Raw genomic sequence first — 16,007 nt, 5'->3', positions numbered from 1 at the left:
GGGCTCCGGGCCCGGCCGTCCCCGCCCCCGGCCCGCCCGCCGCCGCCGCCGCCGCGCTCACCAGCCGTCGCACCACACTCGCACGGCGCGCCTGCCCTCCGGACCCGGCGGCTCTGCACCGCCTGCCGCCCCGTGCCCGTTCCGGATCATGGCCCCGCAGCCGCGGCGCGGTCCGGCCGGCTCCGCGACTCTCAGCGGCCGCCGCCCGCCGGCCCCGAGCACGCCCCGCCCCGCCCGACGCACGCGCCGTCACGCGGGCCTCACCCGCCGCGCGCGGCCAATGGCGAGCACCGCCCCTCCCCCGGGGCTCCGCCCCCTACCGGCTTCGCGCCGCCAATGGCGTGAGCCGCCAGAGCCGAGCCCCGCCCCGCCCCGCCTGGCAGCCTACCGCGTGCCCAGGAGACCCCGCCCTCCGGCGCGCTGGGCCAATAGCTTGCGCGCACCTTGCCGAGGGGGCGGGGCAGGACCACGTGGGGCTCCGCCCGCTTCCCGCAAGGAGCCTAAGCTGGGCGCCCGCGCCCATCTCCGCCCCCGCAGGGCAGTCATTCGAGGACACGCGCGAGACAGTGCAGAGATGTTTAATGACAATAAAAAGGCCTGCTGAGCGCCCAGGCCCAAAACCACCCCTCTGCCGCAAACCCAATTCAGAAAAAGGTTGCTATAAAGTCACCGTGTTTTAGTAAGAAGCAGTAGAAATAGGCTTGAGGCCCCTGAGACTAGCCCGGTGAAGGAGGAAAGGCAGCCGTGTGCTTCCTCCTGACTGGCCAGTTGTGAAATAACCCGAGTTCTGTTCTCGCACAAAGGCATGGCTGCCACCTCTTTAAGAAGAGGCTGGACAGGCCAGGTGTCCTCCGAAGGCCCACGCCCGAGGAGGCCACAGCAGTGCCAAGGCGGCTCCCGCTGGGACCAAGGACTAAGCAGTCCTCCCCGGAGGATGCTCACGGGACCCGGGGGCAGTCCTGGCCTTGCCCCTGAATCAGAGTTCCGACATCTGCAAAGTGCCAATTGTTCTCGTCCAGCACCAGGTTACGTTATTTTCTTCCTTTTTGTGCGTTTAGTGCAGCCCTTGCCAAACCAGCCACCTAGGACAGGGGCTGAGCTAAGTGGTGCACCCCGGTCTCCAGACGGGGGCTCCTCCCGGCTTCTGCACAGCGATTTCCGAGTGTGGCTCCCTTCTTCACCTGCACGTAGGGGAGTCGCCAGGGAGAAGATTGGGTCCTGCCACCTACCGAAAAGGAAAAGCTAGGTCAGGCATGCCTGGGAGCCTCTGTCACAACCTGCCCCAGGGCGGGAAAGCTGACTGAGGAGGTCACCCTGCTTCCCTCCCCCTTGTCTTAACTGTGGCCAGGCTTTGCTTAGTGGCAGCTCCACTGTTCCTGAGCTACAGAACAGCTACAAGAGGGGTAAGCTCCCCAAATAACTCAAAGGTCAGCACTCACACTAGCTCAGCCTCTGCAGAACTCAGTGTCCTTGCTGGTGATGGAGCAGGACGTGCACACCCAGGATGGGGCAGCAGTAGCCCCAAGAGGGGTGAATCACTAGTAATGCTGGACCCCACCTTTCACTTGTATGGCCAGGGGCAGGTGGACCAGACCCTTTCCCTCTTCCCAGACTGCAAGACTTGATGGGGGGGGGGGGGAGGCCAGCTGACTAGGGAGGTGTGGCCTATAGACTACACCATGAAGAGATCATGTGTCTGACTGAGATGTAGAACCACATATTATAAACTTAAGATACAGATAAGCACTGATAAAGAAAATGAGCTATGTAAAAAAAAAAAAAAAAAAGTACAGTACACAATAGGCCCACATTACAGAACACCACAAACATAACATACAAGAATTGCCAGGCCCAGAAGGTGAAGGGATCCTTAATTCTTGAACCCTTTGATTAAAAGAAGTTACTGATTTCCCCTATAAGACCCTGAAAATTCACAGAGAAAGAAAGTGTAAACTTTTTACTCAATACATATACCACGTCTAAATTATCACAAATTCTGTATTAAGATACAGTTTAAGCTTCCCCAAAGTATGCCAGCTCCCCAAACCAAGTGCACCAAGATTCTTTCTGACTGCAGTTGCCGAGACCATGTCCCTTCAAGGCACCTTCCCGTCCAGGCTGTCTGAGGTAGAAGGGGGACTCTCCAGGTGCATACTGGCACATTCCCTCTCCCCGCAGGGAGTCACACCAGCCAGGGCACCCTAGCTGATGCCTCAGCCGCTCCCTGCGGGGGCCACCAGGCTGCAGTCACACCTCAGACACCATCTGCAACAATTCAGAGCATTCTCTATGCTCAGTTCACGAGAAAAGACAGACACGGCCCATCCACACAGGGGCAGGAAAAGGGGGGGATGCACCCGTGCCCCCCTCACCTGCTATAGGGGGGAATCTCCAGGCCCAGCTCATCCATGAGGAGCTGCATGACGTCATCACACTTCCCGTGAAGCTTCAGGGCAGCCCAGTCATCCTTTGGGGTCCACTGGGGACACGGGAAGGCGAGTGAGGACACCTCACTTCCTCCCAATGGCCCTTTCTCAGCCAGACCTCTGTGGCCCATGAGTTCAGGACACCAACGTCCCAGGAACTCTCTGGTTCTTCTGTTCTAAGGTCCAGATCTAAGGAGGTATCTCTCAGTGTGCAACTCACCTGCAAGTTCACAATGTAGAGCTTGGGCCGCCGGCTGGGGGGCTTGGTCATGCACCAGAGGCGAGGATACTTCTTCAGAACCTGTAGGAATGGACGGACAGACAAAAAGACCCCACACACAATAGGGAACGAAGCTCTAGGAAGCTAGGGTCTAACACTGAGCTGGCAAGGGGCTGGCAAGCTCACTCCCCTCCCAGTCCATCCATGGTGCTGTTCACATACCTTTAAGCTGGAACCTAAACACAGGATCGTGTCGGCTTTGCTGGCAGCCTGAGTGGCTGCCTCCCAGTTCAGAGGCTGCCCCAGCGTCCCCCTCTCCCCAAAGTGCACAATGGTGTCCCGGAGCTGGGCCCCGCACTTGTGGCAGGCCCGGCCCGTCTGGTGCCGGTGCAGGGCGGTGCGCTCGGTCACGTCGAACACCCTCACGTACTCCCTGTTGGGAGTGCAGGCTGTACAGACCTGAGGAGGAGAGGGCAGTGTGAGCAGGAGCCGCTGGCCCGCACAGGCCCCCGAAGCCCAGCGGGACCGCTCACTTCAATGTACATGTTCCCATGGAGCTCGGAGATGGCCGTGCGAGGCAGACCACTCCGCACGTGGAGCCCGTCGCAGTTCTGAGACACCACATGCCGCACCTGGAGGGGAGACAAGGGCAAGGCAGCAAGGGGGCTGCGCGGTGTGTTCAGCAGGGACACCATCCTGAACCCTGCCCAGAGCCCAGGCCGGGGGCGACTCCAACCCTGCATGAAGCCTCAAAGGCAAAAGAGAGAAGCAGGCCTCAGCACAACTTGGGAGGGCCCTGGGTGGGAAGGGCCCCAGGCTGCCCGCAACAGCTCTGAAGCGCTTGGCGAGCTAGGAGGGCAGGTGTTTGCTCTCAGCTGGGAAGGGCCCAGACTGACGCTCTCTTGGCTCATTAGGTTTCAAGTCACCGAAGGACCCGGAGGATGGATCCTTCCCCACTTGGCTGAAAGTGCTCAGCAAAGGATCCCCAGAGGTTTCCCATGAGCTTCCCCTTTATCTAGGTGGTTTCTGAGATCTGTCTGGACAATGTGATAGAAACACAGGGGGAAAGAGCCACCAGCAGCTCTGGGCCTGAGGCAGACCCTATACATGATTCCTGAGAGACACTCAAGCCAGGAGTCTAAAACACTTGGTAAGCGCTCATCCCACGTCCAATGGCTGACAGAGACACGAAGCTGTTGCCACTCGGGCACAAAGGTGGTCCTCCAGGTTCTGCCCCAGGCACCCAGCAAGTGTACTTGCTAGCCACACCAGGTTCTTACCAGCTTCTGCTCATGTAGGCGGGCGATGCTCATGTGGGTGAGGGTTGGCTCGGCCTCACTCAGGTCAGCAGCACTGCCAGGTGGAAGGGAAGCATAGGTGTGGGGAGCTGTGAGGGCAGGCCCATGCTGCCTGTGCTCGACTGAGTGGGAAGGCTGCCCTGGGCTGCTTACCTAACGCTTCTCCCTTTCTGAAGCAGTGTCCACACTCCATTAGGGCCCCGGTAATCTGGAATAGAGGCTGCCTGCACGTTCAGAAAGAAAATAAACCCAGTGACAATGCATCACTGTAGGAACTGGCAAAATTCGCAAGAGTGAAAAGCAAATGTTTCTCTTAATGTGTTCTAGGCCTGTCCGTGCACAAGCCTCTATTCATTCCAGAGGCTCAGCACTTCCTACTGCAACCTGCCTGAACCCACAGAGTGGCTCCTTCCCTCTGCTCAGACCCCTGCTCCCACCTGGTCTAGCTCATCCCTCCAGGTTCCAAGGAGTCCTAACGGTACAACGTGGGCTCTGCAGCCACACCCATCCTCTAAACCGAGGGAGAGGACTGGTCAGGCTCATCTGTGGGTCCCCAGGGCCTAGCCAGCGCTCAGGGAAAGTTTAGCATGTGGTGAAACCCTAGGTAGGAGCACTCATCCATCCCGATTCTTACATCCGGATAGTGTTTCCTGCCCTACCTTCACAAAGATAAATACCACTGAATTTCTCTAGTTTCAACCCAGTGAAATAAAGTCACCCCGAGAGAAGACAGAAGGTGTGCCAGGATCAAGGAGCCTTGTGTTCCCCAGGCTGTGAGTGACCTGCCTTCTGGGGAGCCCTGTCTCCTCCCTGTAGCTTAAGCTCAGAAAAATGCCCACCCTGAACAGCGTGGATCTGAATCACACTGAAATGTCAGAAATGAGAACGTAATGCTCAGAGCAAACTACAGAGCAGCACTCCCACAGATGACAGGAACACACATGTGACTGCAAGAAGGAGACCCCGCTACCAGGGCTCCGGGGTCTGCAAGTCAGGGTAGTCAGTGCCCCTTACCCGGTCTCACTGCTGGGCCTCTGAGCTCATCCCTGTTTGGAGGGTCTTACTCTCACCCTTGCCTGTAAAACCTTACTCAGCTTTCAAGGCCTGGCCTCAATGCTGCCTTGCACAAAAAGCAACTGGATGGCTTTCCCAGCTCTGAGGGAATGTGTGTGTGTGTCTGCATCTCCACTCTAGCAACCTAGCACAGCCAGCTTTACCTTAGCTATCTGCTGACATGCCATATTCTCATCACCGACGGGCTTCTTGAGGACAGAAACCCTCAAGGTTCACCTCTGCTGGCCTACACGTGAGTCGCACTCAACACGCACCCATTAAGCAGACAAATGACACTCTCAAAGCTAACCATATTCTATGGCCCAAGATGGCCTCTCAATAAAACGTGCCCAAACCCTTGCTTTCTACTTATTTTCTTTCAACGTTTAGAAAACATGATGCGTGGGCAATCAGGAGACAGTTCTGGGCTTAGCTCTGCCCACATAATCTTGGGATGGTGATGAACCGTTCTGACTTCAAATGAGGAGGTGCCCACAAACACTGAAGTACCATGTCCTATTTCATCCCTCTTCCTTTCTTGTTTCTAAATATGTATCACAAAAACTGCAAACATTTAAAAAGGTTCATCTCCCCACTGAAGTTTCAAGCGGAGTCATTTCGAGTTTCTCCAAGAAAGAATATTTTGGGGGGGGGGGGGGTAGGGCGCCTGGGTGGCCTGGTCAGTTAAGCCTCAGACTCTCGGTTTCAGCTGAGGTCCTGATCTCAGGGTGGTGGGATCGAGCCCCGCCTGGCGTGGGGCTCCGCACTCAGCGGGCAGTCTGCTTGACAGTGTGCTCCGTGCACGCACTCTGTGTCTCTCAAATAAATAAGTCTTGAAAAGAGAAGAGAAAAGAAAAAAAAAAAGAAAAGAGAAGAGAAGATTAGATCAGCGGGGCGCCTGGCCAGGTCAGCCGGAAGAGCGTGAGACTCTAGATCTCAGGGTCGTGAGTTCCAGCCCCACATGGGCTGTAGAAATTACTTTTTAAAAATAAGTAACTTGAAAAAAGAACATCAGGGCTGTTTGTAAAGTGAGCTTTTGTGAATCAGTACTGGCACTCGGAAGACTCCGCTCGGTCCTGGGGTGAGTCACCCAGAAGGGGGCGCCCCACACCCGCCCCCTGCGCCCGCGGTCTGCCCGGGAGCCGAGCCGGGGCGCGGCCGCCCTACCGTGCTGATCCCTGCGCCGGTGTAGACCACCAGGTACTTGGCGTTGCGGACGGCGCCGGCCAGCTCCCGCACCTTCCTCCGCAGCTCCTCCGGGTCGTCGCACACCTGCCGAGACGCGAGGCCGGTCCTAAGCCCCGCCCCGCCCCCGCCCGGCGAGAGGCGCGGCCCCGACCGTCCGCGGACCGAGCCCCGCACCGACCGAGCCCCGGGCGCGCCGCGGGACTCGCCTCCTCCTGCCGCCGCTTCAGGCCCTCGCGCCGCCTGCTCCGGCCCTGCAGCTCCGTCACCAGGTCCTCGCTCTCGGCCAGGAGCCGGCCCTCCTCGGCGCTGCGCTCGGCCGCCGCCTTCCTCAGGATGCGCGACACCTGCGGGCGCGGGGCGGGCGGTGAGGGCCGCGCGGGCCGGGGGCGCGGCGCGGGGCGGGCGGCGGCGTACCTGGCGGAGGCGCTCCCGCTGCTGCTCCTCCCGCAGCCTCCGGACCCGCTCCGCCGCCTTGCGCTCCGAGCGGCTGGGACCCCCGGCTGCCATCGCTCCCGGGAGATCCGCGCTTCCGCTTCCGCCTCCCGGCAGGCCGCGCACCAGCGCATGCGCGCGAGGCCCGCCCCGCCCTTCCGGCCCCGCCCGCGCGGCGCGCAAAGGAAGCACCTGACAGTCTCTTTAAAAGGTGTTTATTGATCATATACAAAATAAAGAAAACCTTATATATCACAAACATACACTATGTACAGCAATAAATACCCGGGGTCCGGCCCAGTGCCGCCCCCCTGGACAATAATTTAGCAATAAATACTGCACAGGGCAGGGTGGGCACCGAGGCCGAGGCCCGCCCCAGGGAGGCCCCTCCTCACCTGGATCTTCACCAACCCCTGCCAGCCCTGGCAGGTCCCAGGGAACCCCCACCTCCCCCTGGTTTCAGCCCTAGGCAGGACAGGCAGGGTCTGATCAACTCTGCTTGGACCCAGCCTCTCAGCGCCAGGAGAGCACCAGAGCTGGACACACGGGACAGCCCTTGTCCTGTTGCCCTAAGATGCCAGGAGAAGGCTTTCTGTACCCACTCCCGTTTGGTTAAAGGCTTCAGGGAGTAGCAAATTGAGGGGATGGGGAGAAGGGAGGGGCTGGGACACAAGGTTGCTGGAGGGGCTGTCCCCTCGCAGTTCATCCGGGGCACACTCTCCTACACTCCAGCTCGGGCTCGCCAGACACCCACGCACCAAGGCGCTGCTCCAGCGTGGGGTGGAAACGTGCGCGACTGGCCCAAAGGTACAGCACACACTCAAAACACACAGGCCTGAAGCGGGACAGGCCATACCCCTGCCTCTGTGTCTTCCACTTCTCCCCACCTGCTCCAAAACTAGACAGCCAACAGGAAGGCAATAACGCGCCAAAAAGAATTATTCAGTGGCTTCTGGGGGGAAAAAAATCGTTACTGTGTTGGTTCCTTTCACCAAACCACAGCCTAAAAAAGTAACTTACAAGATCCCAGAGCGGAAATGGTGCTGCAGGCTGTGGCTTGGGCTTCCCAGCTGTGGACGGGAACTTTAGCCAACTGGCCACCTCAGAGAGGGAGGCAACAGGGGCAGGAGGGGGCTTGACCACCTGTCCCAAAGCGGGCTGCAGCCGATCAGAGCCGTGGGCTCAGGCGCCAACCACAGGGGCTGCTGCTGACGGTCAGAGTTGCGCACACAGACCAGAAGCATGGACCAAGAGCCCAAGAGCCTCCCGGGGAGACCTGGCATCCGGCAGAAACCAGCACCCACACAGCTGAGCAGCCGTGTCTTCTCACCGGTACAAACAGCAGTGCTACCCAGCAGGGCAGCAGCCAGGGCCTCGGGGAGGTCTCCCTGGGGACATACTCAGGGCAGAGCTGACCTGTTCCCACAGGGTTCTCCTCTGAATCTGAGTGTCCGTGTTGGGATAAGGGAGGAGTGGGGGCAAGGGCTAGATGGGAAGGTGCACATCACGGTTTACTTAGCGGGCAAGTTTGGGAGACTTGGCTTCAGCCAAAGCCCTCGATTTGCTGTGTCAGAAAAGTCGAGGAGAAAAAGAACACAACACCCTCACAGTAGGAAAACTGAATTAACAAGAATCAGAAAGACACCAAGCCAGTCACGTGTGGACACAGGCTCTACTGTCAAGAAACCAAGGTGAAGGGGGAAAGGGGCAGAGTGGCCCCATGGGGCCGGCTTGACGGGAACGGGACGTTCCCCCCAAGGAACAGCCGCTCCAAATCCAAACACCTTGAAAGGAAGCACGGCCTTGCTAAGTCCAGAAGCTTCTATTACCTACACCAGACCTGCAATTTCCCTTCTACCTGGGCCCACCCTCCAACTCGCCTCTCACGTTCCAAACCTGCCTCCTTCCTCTGCTCTCCAGGTCTCCGGGTGGCAGATGGCCAACTACCTCCCAGCCAGCACCGAAGTGGGGAGCGTAAGTGGATATGGAGGGCACGGGCTTCTCCCCCTCTTCAGGGAGTCTTACGATGCGATTCCAACTCAGTGCTGCTACAACCAACATCAACAACTTTCGTCGACACCCTAGGTAGACAAAGCCACACAGCAGGGAGGGGCAGGAAGCCCCTCAGTATTGAGAGTCAACGGTCAAAATCTCCACTGCAGGCTGACCCGGCACAACCAGGAACGACAGGGCATCTAGGGCCAAGAGAAGCCCATCCACCTGACAGGAGCATGTCCCCGCTCCTGTCCCATGGGCACCCTGGGGATGAAAACCCCGCTGCCCAAGAAGTTACACCCTGCCAGGCCACACTGGGTTTCTTTTCACCAGCCCACACGTCTGTGCTTTACAGGGTTCAGGGCCCCCAGAGAAGCCAACCAGCGACCTCCAGGAGAAGGTCTGGAGGCTGAGGCCCATGTGGCCAGAGACAGGGCAGTAGCCTCTTGAGGGCCGGCACTGCAGGCAGCTCCTGTCTCATGCTTAGGAGGAGCTTCTGGAGCCAAGTCTGGAAGACTAGCTGCCTCTGCCAAGGGGCCCTGGGAAGGTGGGCTCAGCCCCGGAGAGAAGCACCTCCACGAGCTGAGCAGCGCATCCCTGGAAGACACAGATCCCAAAGGGAGGCGAAAGGAGGCCCAAAGCCAAGAGCTGGCGCAAGTTCAGGGCGAGGTGAGGGACAGGACCTGGGCCTGTAGACCACAGCCCTTGTTTGGCACCGGTGGAGACCCCCCACCCCGGCCCTCAGGAAGGGAGAAGGGGCCACCCCAGACGAGCCCCAAAACCACCTGGCTTTGCCTGGGAAGCATTCCTTCACGGCATGGAAGCACTGCTGGGGTAAGTGGGCAGCAGACCTGGAAACTCCCACGTGGGCCTTGGGGTTCCCCTGATGAGGCCCACGTGAAGCCTATAGGAACAAAGCTGGGGTCAGCGACCAGAGCCCACACATGTTGACTAGAGGCCAAAAGGAAGACACCTGGGGGCACCCAGTGACTCTGTGGTCCCTGCAAATCTGCCAGCCATGGCCAGAGGCCGTGGGCGTGGAAGCAGTGGGGGGGGGGGTGCTCTGGGATGGCCCCTCGTTTCACCTGCCCTGCCCCTGAATCAGCCCAAGCCTTACACAGACATGCGAAGCCAAGGCTGTGCAGAGGTGAGAGCGGCAGAGCCCCGGATCTGATCCTCTGGGGTCCTGGGTCAGGCACCGAGGCAGAAGGGGCTGGGCTGGCGGGCAGACCCCCAAGCGCTGCTGGAGCAGGCGCTGCCCAGCACCCCAGTCCAGGCCCAGCAAGCCAGCAGAAGCAAAAACACAACCAAATCCAAAAAACAAACACGGGATTAACAGACACAAGAAGTAACACCCACAGGTCAAAGGTCACCAGAAGCACCAGCACGTGACGCTGCACAAGACCTCACCAGGCACAGACGACACCACGGCACCGGCAAGAGACGGAAGCAGGAAGGGCGAAGGAGTAAGTCACTTTCGGTACAATTGCAAAAGAGATAGCAAAGAGGACGCCAGGACGCGCCTTGTGGTCGCTCACGGCTTGGCTTTTTTTTTTTTTTTTTGTCTTTTTTTAAACTAAGTTTTATAAATAACGTCTGATAACTCTGTGTATATAAAAACTAAACTCCAACAGCCACAAAGACTTGTCCATAAGTTTACAAGAAAGGGATTTTTTTTGTTGTTTGCTTTTTTTCTTTTGTTAAACTAGCAAAGTTTCTATTATACTTTCCTTCCTCGTCCATATATACGGTCAAATGTTCTTGTTTTTTGTTTTTTTTTTAAAAAGACAGTTTTATAAATACTCTGCAGCTCTTTTTTCTTTAGCTTTTAAACATATAATTTAATAACTTCGTAAAAGGAACTCCTCTCTTTTAAATAAAGGGCTATGTAACCACACAAATAGGTCATGTAAACAGTGACACGGGACCCATCGCAGGACACTGGACACACCCTTCACGTATGCTCACAACCAGTGATTTAGTCTTGTTCAGTGCAATGCGTCAGGCTCGAGCGCCATGGCCCCTGGCCCAAAGCCACAGAACGCCCCATCCCTCCCAGTGCCTGTAGCGCCCAGGCTGGTGGCCCGCCCACCCAGGGCCCTCGAGGACACCCCACTCGTTGGAGCAGAGCCCATCTATGCCTGTTGGCTGCACTGAATCACAGCCCCTGCCAGCCAGCAGCTGTCAGGGCCTGGGGGCCACCCGGAGTGGACAGCAGCCCCTCCTGCCCTGGAGCCCTCCCTGCTCCAACACACGAGCCCCATGCGCTCATTCGATCTTTCTCTGTTCCCACAGGGCCAACTCTGGACGCCAAGCCTGCATGGCCTTGGTACAAAGGGGACTGGGGCAACCGCACGTCACCGCCGAACTGACCAATCCCAACGTACAAAACACACGATGACAACGACGAGATCAAAGGGGCTCAGCCCGGCGCCCCTGGGGTGCAGGTTGTGCTTTGCAGGGAAGGGAGGAGGCAGGAGAGGAAGAAGAGGAGAGGAGAAAGAAGGGGATAGGGCTGCCAAACTCGCCATGCGCCTAATGGCCCCTTGCAGACCCGCCCGGGCAAGCGCGCGTCCCTACGACCGGGCGTCCGTCTTGGACTTTACTATCGTGATGACGCTGGTGGCGGCCACCTTGCCAGGGACGAGGGGCCCCAAGCCGGCAGCGAGGGGGCCCCGGGCCGGCGCCACGGGGCTGCGGGCCACGGTCCTGGCGAAGTTCTGCAGGGCCTCGTACTTGGAGCGCAGCGCGTCGAGCTCCAGCTTCATGCTCGCGTTCTCCGAGGCGAGCTTCTCCACCTCCTGCTGCAGCTCCGCCTTCTGCTTCTCCAGCTCCTCCTTCTGCGTCACCCGCTTGACGCGGCAGCTGGCGGCGTAGCCGCGGTTCTTGAGCGTGCGCCGCCGCTGCTTCAGCTGGATGATCTCCTCCTTGGACAAGCCCCGCAGGTGCTGGTTCAGCTCCCGCACCGACATGGTCACCAGCTCCTCATCAGTCAGGCTGGTGCCATTCTCGCCCGGCTCCCGCTTCACCTGCGGGCAGGACAGTGCAGGAGGTCAAGGCTCCGGGGGGACCGCCCCCCTTGTGGCCCGCCCCCCGCCCCCCTCAAGGCACCGCCCACTCCGGCCGCTCACCTTCAAGGCCTTGTTTCCTTTATTGGGGGTCGTCATAACCCGGGGGCACAGCAAGCAGGCACTCTGCGAGACAGGGAGCGGAGGTCAGGACCTTGGAGACTACTCCCCTCTCCCTCTCCAGGCCACACAGAGCCTGGGGAAGGGGCCCAGCCCCCAGCCTCACCTCTCACCTCACCATTCCCAATACCTGGCCCCGAGGACCACCTGCCACCCTTCGGGTAGGCTGCTCCCTGTCCGCCTTGTCCCTAGGGTACCCAGTGGGTCTGACGGGGGAAGGGGAACAGAAGGGCTGTTAGAAAGGCAGAGACCAGAAAAGGGCCTTGGGAAGGGATGAGAGGGATGCAGGAAGGGCCAGCCTAGAAGGAAGCTGGGAGCTTTAAAAATAACCCCAGTGTGCGCCCCAGAGCATGGCTGTTCCTGGCGAGTCACGCTGACTCAGCACATCGCTCCCGCTCCCGCTCCCGCTCCCTCACCAGCCTGGCCTGGCACTCCCCAAGGCTGCCAGCCAACACAGCCCCAGGGGACCCACAGCCTAAGCAGAGCACTGCTAGGGCCAGAAAGGCCAGCCTGGCCAACAGCAGGTGAGGGCTGGGGCCAGTGACCCTGCACCTGCGTACTCCAGGGCCCTACCTCCTACAGCCACCTCCCCTTAGCTGGCCCTGCCCCCACGAAGGCTTAGGGGCCAGTGGGGACTCAGGCCAAGAGGAGGATGAAGGAGAGCCCTGATTCTCCCACAGACTTTTCACTTTGAAGAGCTCAACTGTTTTCAGCATTGGTGGGAGCCCCCCCGCCAGGTGGCAGGCATCCCAGCAGAGGCCGGGCTCAGCCCACCTCCATGGCTGATGGAGCAACCTTCCTGTGGCTTTGGATTGCGGCATTTTGTGCCCCTGCCCCACCCCATCCACGCTATTTCCTAAGAGTGCCGGGTTGGCCACCCAGGGGGCCTGCTCAGCCCCCTCCTGCCCCCTCCCCCCCAGCCAGGGGTCACTGCCCATAGCACAGGGAACAACAACAAAAGGACTTGGGGAGGGGTGGACCAAAGGGCCCCCTCACACCCACTCAGTTGCCCTTCCCACACTGGGCCCTCACTGTCTGCTTCCTCAGGCCCTGCCAAGGACCTTTCTACGCACCTAATCCTGCAATTCTGACTCAGCCAGCCCCCATCAAACCCTTAGGCAAGGACACTCCCTTTCAGCCCCCTACTTTCCAGGTTAGGCGCAGAAAGGTAAATGGCTGGAGGGAAAGTTGGACCACGCCTCCCTGCTGCAGGAGGTCATAAGCACTGCAGGCAATTCTGGGCTGGGGGGCCTTCTGACCCTCACTGGGGAGATAAAGCACGGGTTAGGGAGGTGGAGGTGCAAGGTGGCTCCAGGGTAGAGCCGCCACGTCACCTCGCCTCGCCGCGGGAGGTGCCTCACCACAGCCAGCCAGGTCACCCAAGGCTCTCAGGCAGGCCCTGAGGCTGGAGTCCCACGGCTGTTCCGGAGCAGAGGATGGAGAAGATAGTCGCTGGAGGTCAGAAGATCCTCAGGGCCCCAAATGCACCCTGGGGGCCAGGATTTCATGGCCAAGCTGGAGGGCCTCCCCCAGCCTCGAGTCTGAGTCGGGGTGCAGGGACACTCCCCTGGGTCCTTCCATTGTCAGCCCAAAGGAAAAGTCCTGGCACCAGCTTTGCCCACCAGCCATCCTCCTTCCTCCACCCCTGAATGCTGAGCACAACGGTGACTTCCTGAAGAGATCACACACAAAAGTGCCGAGCGTGGCGGTTGGGAGCTGAAAAGTGCCTCCTCGACAGATTTCACCCTCTGCAGAAGGCCTGAACTCAGCACAAGTGCAGCCTCTCGCCTCCTAATCACAGGTGTAGCGTACGTGTGCGTGCGGGGGGAGGGGCAGGGCTCAGCAGAGCCAGGGCTTCAGCCTCCTGAGCCAGCCTCTGCGCACCTGGGGACACACACAGATGTGACAGTGATAGCCTCTGGGGATGGACTGTGAGAGAGAGCTCAGGGCACCTCTAAAGCCAGAAGAGGGTATCCAGGAGGCTGGATTAAGGAAAAGCTTCCTCTTCTCGAAGGCCCAAAGACTGGTCCAGAGCTGGGGCCCAGTCATCCTTACCTGCTCACCTTGTGTGGCTGAGCCACACTGGTAGAGAAGGCACGGACAGTCCCATGGGCCTGAAATCACCAAGGTACCCTGGGCCACCCCCTCAGGCTGACAGCCAGCTGGGAGGGGAAAACAGGTTCAGACAGCTCCATCCCTGTACCTGGGCCCAGACTCTAGGATGTGGACACTGGGCAAGAGGCAAGACAGTCAGCCCCTGCTCCTTCTCCTGGCCTGCAAACTCTAGCGGCCAAATCTCCCAAACAGTGTGGCCCCAACCTAGCCTGACCTTCCTCCCACCCTGCCCTTCAGAACCACCTCCTGCAAAATCCCTCAGCCACTGAAAGCCATTCCAAAAAAAAGTCGAAAACTTAATTTCCACCTAAGAATAAATGAGAAGACTTAAAAAAGTACCCCCTTCAGGAATCTGCACTTTGCTAAAGTATAAAATTCCAGCCAAAAGATCAGCTGAAGTGTTAAACATCTGGCATCTATAAGCCCAAGGCTAAGTGTCTATGAGAGCGTGTGTGTGCTGGGGGGAAGGGGTACCCCCGAAGGCGAACCACAAGGCCAGCCTGACCTAGCCATGAACCCCTAGGCAAGAATGGTCAGCTCTGGTCGAGACAAAGCACCCTACCCCTGAAGTCCAGACACCACCCACACATTCAGGAAAGGTAGCTCAGGCCACACCACCCTTAGGCTGTCACCCCCGAGAGGCCCGACACCCACAGGGCCACAATCCTTACTAACACCCACACGGCAGTTAGGTTGAGCCTCAACCTCAAGTGGGACAACTCTAGGGTGATCGGGAACTGCATCATTCCGCTCCATGCCTTCCACACCAGCCCACCAGCCGTGCCCCGAAGGCCAGGCACCGTCAAAGCCACGGCCACCTGCAGCTTTGCCCCATACCCCAAGGCCGGGCGGCGAAAGGGGCAGGGCCTGCTCACCGGACACCTCACTCCCCAGATGTCAAAGTCCTGCTGCTTTGGCTCATTGGCAGTTTCCTGGTAGAGCTGCACCTGCTTCCCCTGCCCTGTCCACTGTCCTCCAGGACTTGAGTACAGGCACCCCTTTTTCTCCCACTGACTCCCTCTCTGGCCAGGGTGTATCCCTCTCTTCCCCGCCCAGGGGCTGCCCAGCCTAGCCAACCAGACCAGTCACAGGGAAAACCTGCTTCCCAGCCTGGCAAGCACGGCCCCCCTAAGCTCCTCCCCTCCTCTCACTCCGAGAACTATTTCCCAGTTTGGGGAACTGTCCCAGACGCTGGTCAGGGACCGGCTGCCTAAGAAGAGCATGCCTGGGAGGGGATGGGCAGGCCAGGGGCTTCACATTCTGCCCGGAAAGATAACCTGCACCAAGGCCCCTCCACATTCTCCTCACCCACCCTGCCTTCAACTCACATACCAGCCCAAACTTGAACCGGTGCCCCAGTCCCTGGGCCTGGCCCCTTCCCCAGTTTCCCTCCTACTCTGATCTTCCGTCCTTTCAGACCCCAGGCCCCAAGCTCAAATCCCCCCGCCCCAGACATCAGAATGAGCATCGAGTGACCTCATGCTGATGACTCAGCAAGTCTCCCTCTGGGCTCTGGCACGCGTGTGTCGGAGCGAAGCCGGCGCGAGCAGGGTCTTCCGGGCCCCGCCACGTGCCGCCCCCTCCCCCCCCAGGCCCGCCGAGGACCCCTGCGCCCGGGGAGGCGGACACAGACACCTGATGAATCAGCAGCTAGAGCCGGGGCCCCAGGCTCTTCCGCGGAGCCCTAGGCGCCCCGCTCGACCCCACCCTTTCCTCCCGCCACCACGGCCGCCCCTCCCACCAGGATGCCCGGGGCTCCGCCGAGCGAGCCCCGCGTACGCCCCGCCCCGCCCTCCTCCGTCCCCCGCGACCCATCCCCAGCGTCCCCGGCGCAAGGGCCAGGAGCTGCTCCTGACCCGCGGGGAAACCGAGGCACGGGCCGCCAGGAGGGCGCAGGGGAAACCCAAAGCCGGGACGCGCGGCCCGCGCCGCCCCCGGCCCGCCAGGAGGAGCCGCGGCCCCGCCCGCCCCCACCCCGGGCCCGGAGCCCCCCGCCAGCCGCCCGCCCGGCCCGCCGCCGCACTCACCCACCACACTGCGGGCCCGGGCGGGCCGAGGCCGGGACGGGCGGGCGGGCGGGCGCTCCGAGGCC

At 59.8% G+C, this 16,007-nt stretch overlaps 3 protein-coding genes across 13 annotated transcripts in view; all 3 read right to left on the bottom strand.

Annotated features, from left to right (window-relative positions):
* PCYT2 (phosphate cytidylyltransferase 2, ethanolamine) overlaps positions 1 to 224 on the bottom strand; it is a 7,430-nt gene extending 7,206 nt beyond the window's left edge. For both annotated transcript variants that reach the window (XM_035025769.1, XM_035025770.1), the window contains exon 1: positions 62 to 224. In XM_035025769.1, the coding sequence (XP_034881660.1) occupies positions 62 to 150 (89 nt within the window). In that variant the 5' untranslated portion in view covers positions 151 to 224. The remainder of the gene's footprint in view (positions 1 to 61) is intronic.
* A 338-nt stretch (positions 225 to 562) lies between these two features.
* On the bottom strand, positions 563 to 6,754 carry SIRT7 (sirtuin 7). 3 transcript variants are annotated; one of them, XM_035025759.1, is made up of 11 exons: positions 6,600 to 6,754; positions 6,392 to 6,529; positions 6,165 to 6,269; positions 4,098 to 4,168; positions 3,927 to 3,999; positions 3,180 to 3,278; positions 2,869 to 3,105; positions 2,647 to 2,727; positions 2,373 to 2,479; positions 1,838 to 1,923; positions 563 to 1,225 (listed from the first exon to the last, which is right to left on the bottom strand). In XM_035025759.1, exons 1-10 carry the CDS (start codon positions 6,690 to 6,692, stop codon positions 1,914 to 1,916), a joined length of 1,014 nt encoding a protein of 337 aa, XP_034881650.1. In that variant the 5' UTR covers positions 6,693 to 6,754; the 3' UTR covers positions 563 to 1,225; positions 1,838 to 1,913. The 3 variants fall into 3 exon arrangements, with proteins under 3 accessions (XP_034881650.1, XP_034881648.1, XP_034881649.1); XM_035025757.1 differs by lacking the exon at positions 1,838 to 1,923; XM_035025758.1 differs by lacking the exons at positions 1,838 to 1,923; positions 3,180 to 3,278.
* A 2,194-nt stretch (positions 6,755 to 8,948) lies between these two features.
* On the bottom strand, positions 8,949 to 15,981 carry MAFG (MAF bZIP transcription factor G). Of its 8 annotated transcripts, none has more exons than XM_035025760.1 (3): positions 15,943 to 15,981; positions 11,744 to 11,806; positions 8,949 to 11,641 (listed from the first exon to the last, which is right to left on the bottom strand). In XM_035025760.1, the coding sequence occupies exons 2-3, from the start codon at positions 11,777 to 11,779 to the stop codon at positions 11,189 to 11,191; spliced, it is 489 nt and encodes a 162-aa protein (XP_034881651.1). In that variant the 5' UTR covers positions 11,780 to 11,806; positions 15,943 to 15,981; the 3' UTR covers positions 8,949 to 11,188. The 8 variants fall into 8 exon arrangements, with proteins under 8 accessions (XP_034881651.1, XP_034881657.1, XP_034881656.1 ...); XM_035025766.1 differs by having other exon boundaries at positions 15,947 to 15,968; XM_035025765.1 differs by lacking the exon at positions 15,943 to 15,981 and adding an exon at positions 15,392 to 15,444.
* Between the last annotated feature and the right edge of the window lie 26 nt (positions 15,982 to 16,007).

This window comes from Mirounga leonina, unplaced genomic scaffold (assembly GCF_011800145.1).
Source record: "Mirounga leonina isolate KUSES-001 unplaced genomic scaffold, KU_Mleo_1.0 Mir_197, whole genome shotgun sequence".
NCBI classification, from domain to species: Eukaryota; Metazoa; Chordata; class Mammalia; order Carnivora; family Phocidae; genus Mirounga; species Mirounga leonina.
Note: the sequence above shows the minus strand (reverse complement) of the source record. Positions and strands in the feature narration are given on the sequence as shown.

Bases quoted from the DNA above. Each gene is read 5' to 3' on its own strand.
- SIRT7 (XM_035025757.1), bottom strand. From the start codon at position 6,692: ATGGCAGCCGGGGGTCCCAGCCGCTCGGAGCGCAAGGCGGCGGAGCGG. The intron at 6,530-6,599 runs GTACGCCGCCGC...CCGCGCCCGCAG, and splicing joins AGCGGGAGCGCCTCCGCCAG to GTGTCGCGCATCCTGAGGAA. The intron at 3,279-3,926 runs GTAAGAACCTGG...TCTCCCCTCCAG, and splicing joins GCCTACATGAGCAGAAGCTG to GTGCGGCATGTGGTGTCTCA.
- MAFG (XM_035025760.1), bottom strand. From the start codon at position 11,779: ATGACGACCCCCAATAAAGGAAACAAGGCCTTGAAG. The intron at 11,642-11,743 runs GTGAGCGGCCGG...TCCTGCCCGCAG, and splicing joins AAGGAAACAAGGCCTTGAAG to GTGAAGCGGGAGCCGGGCGA.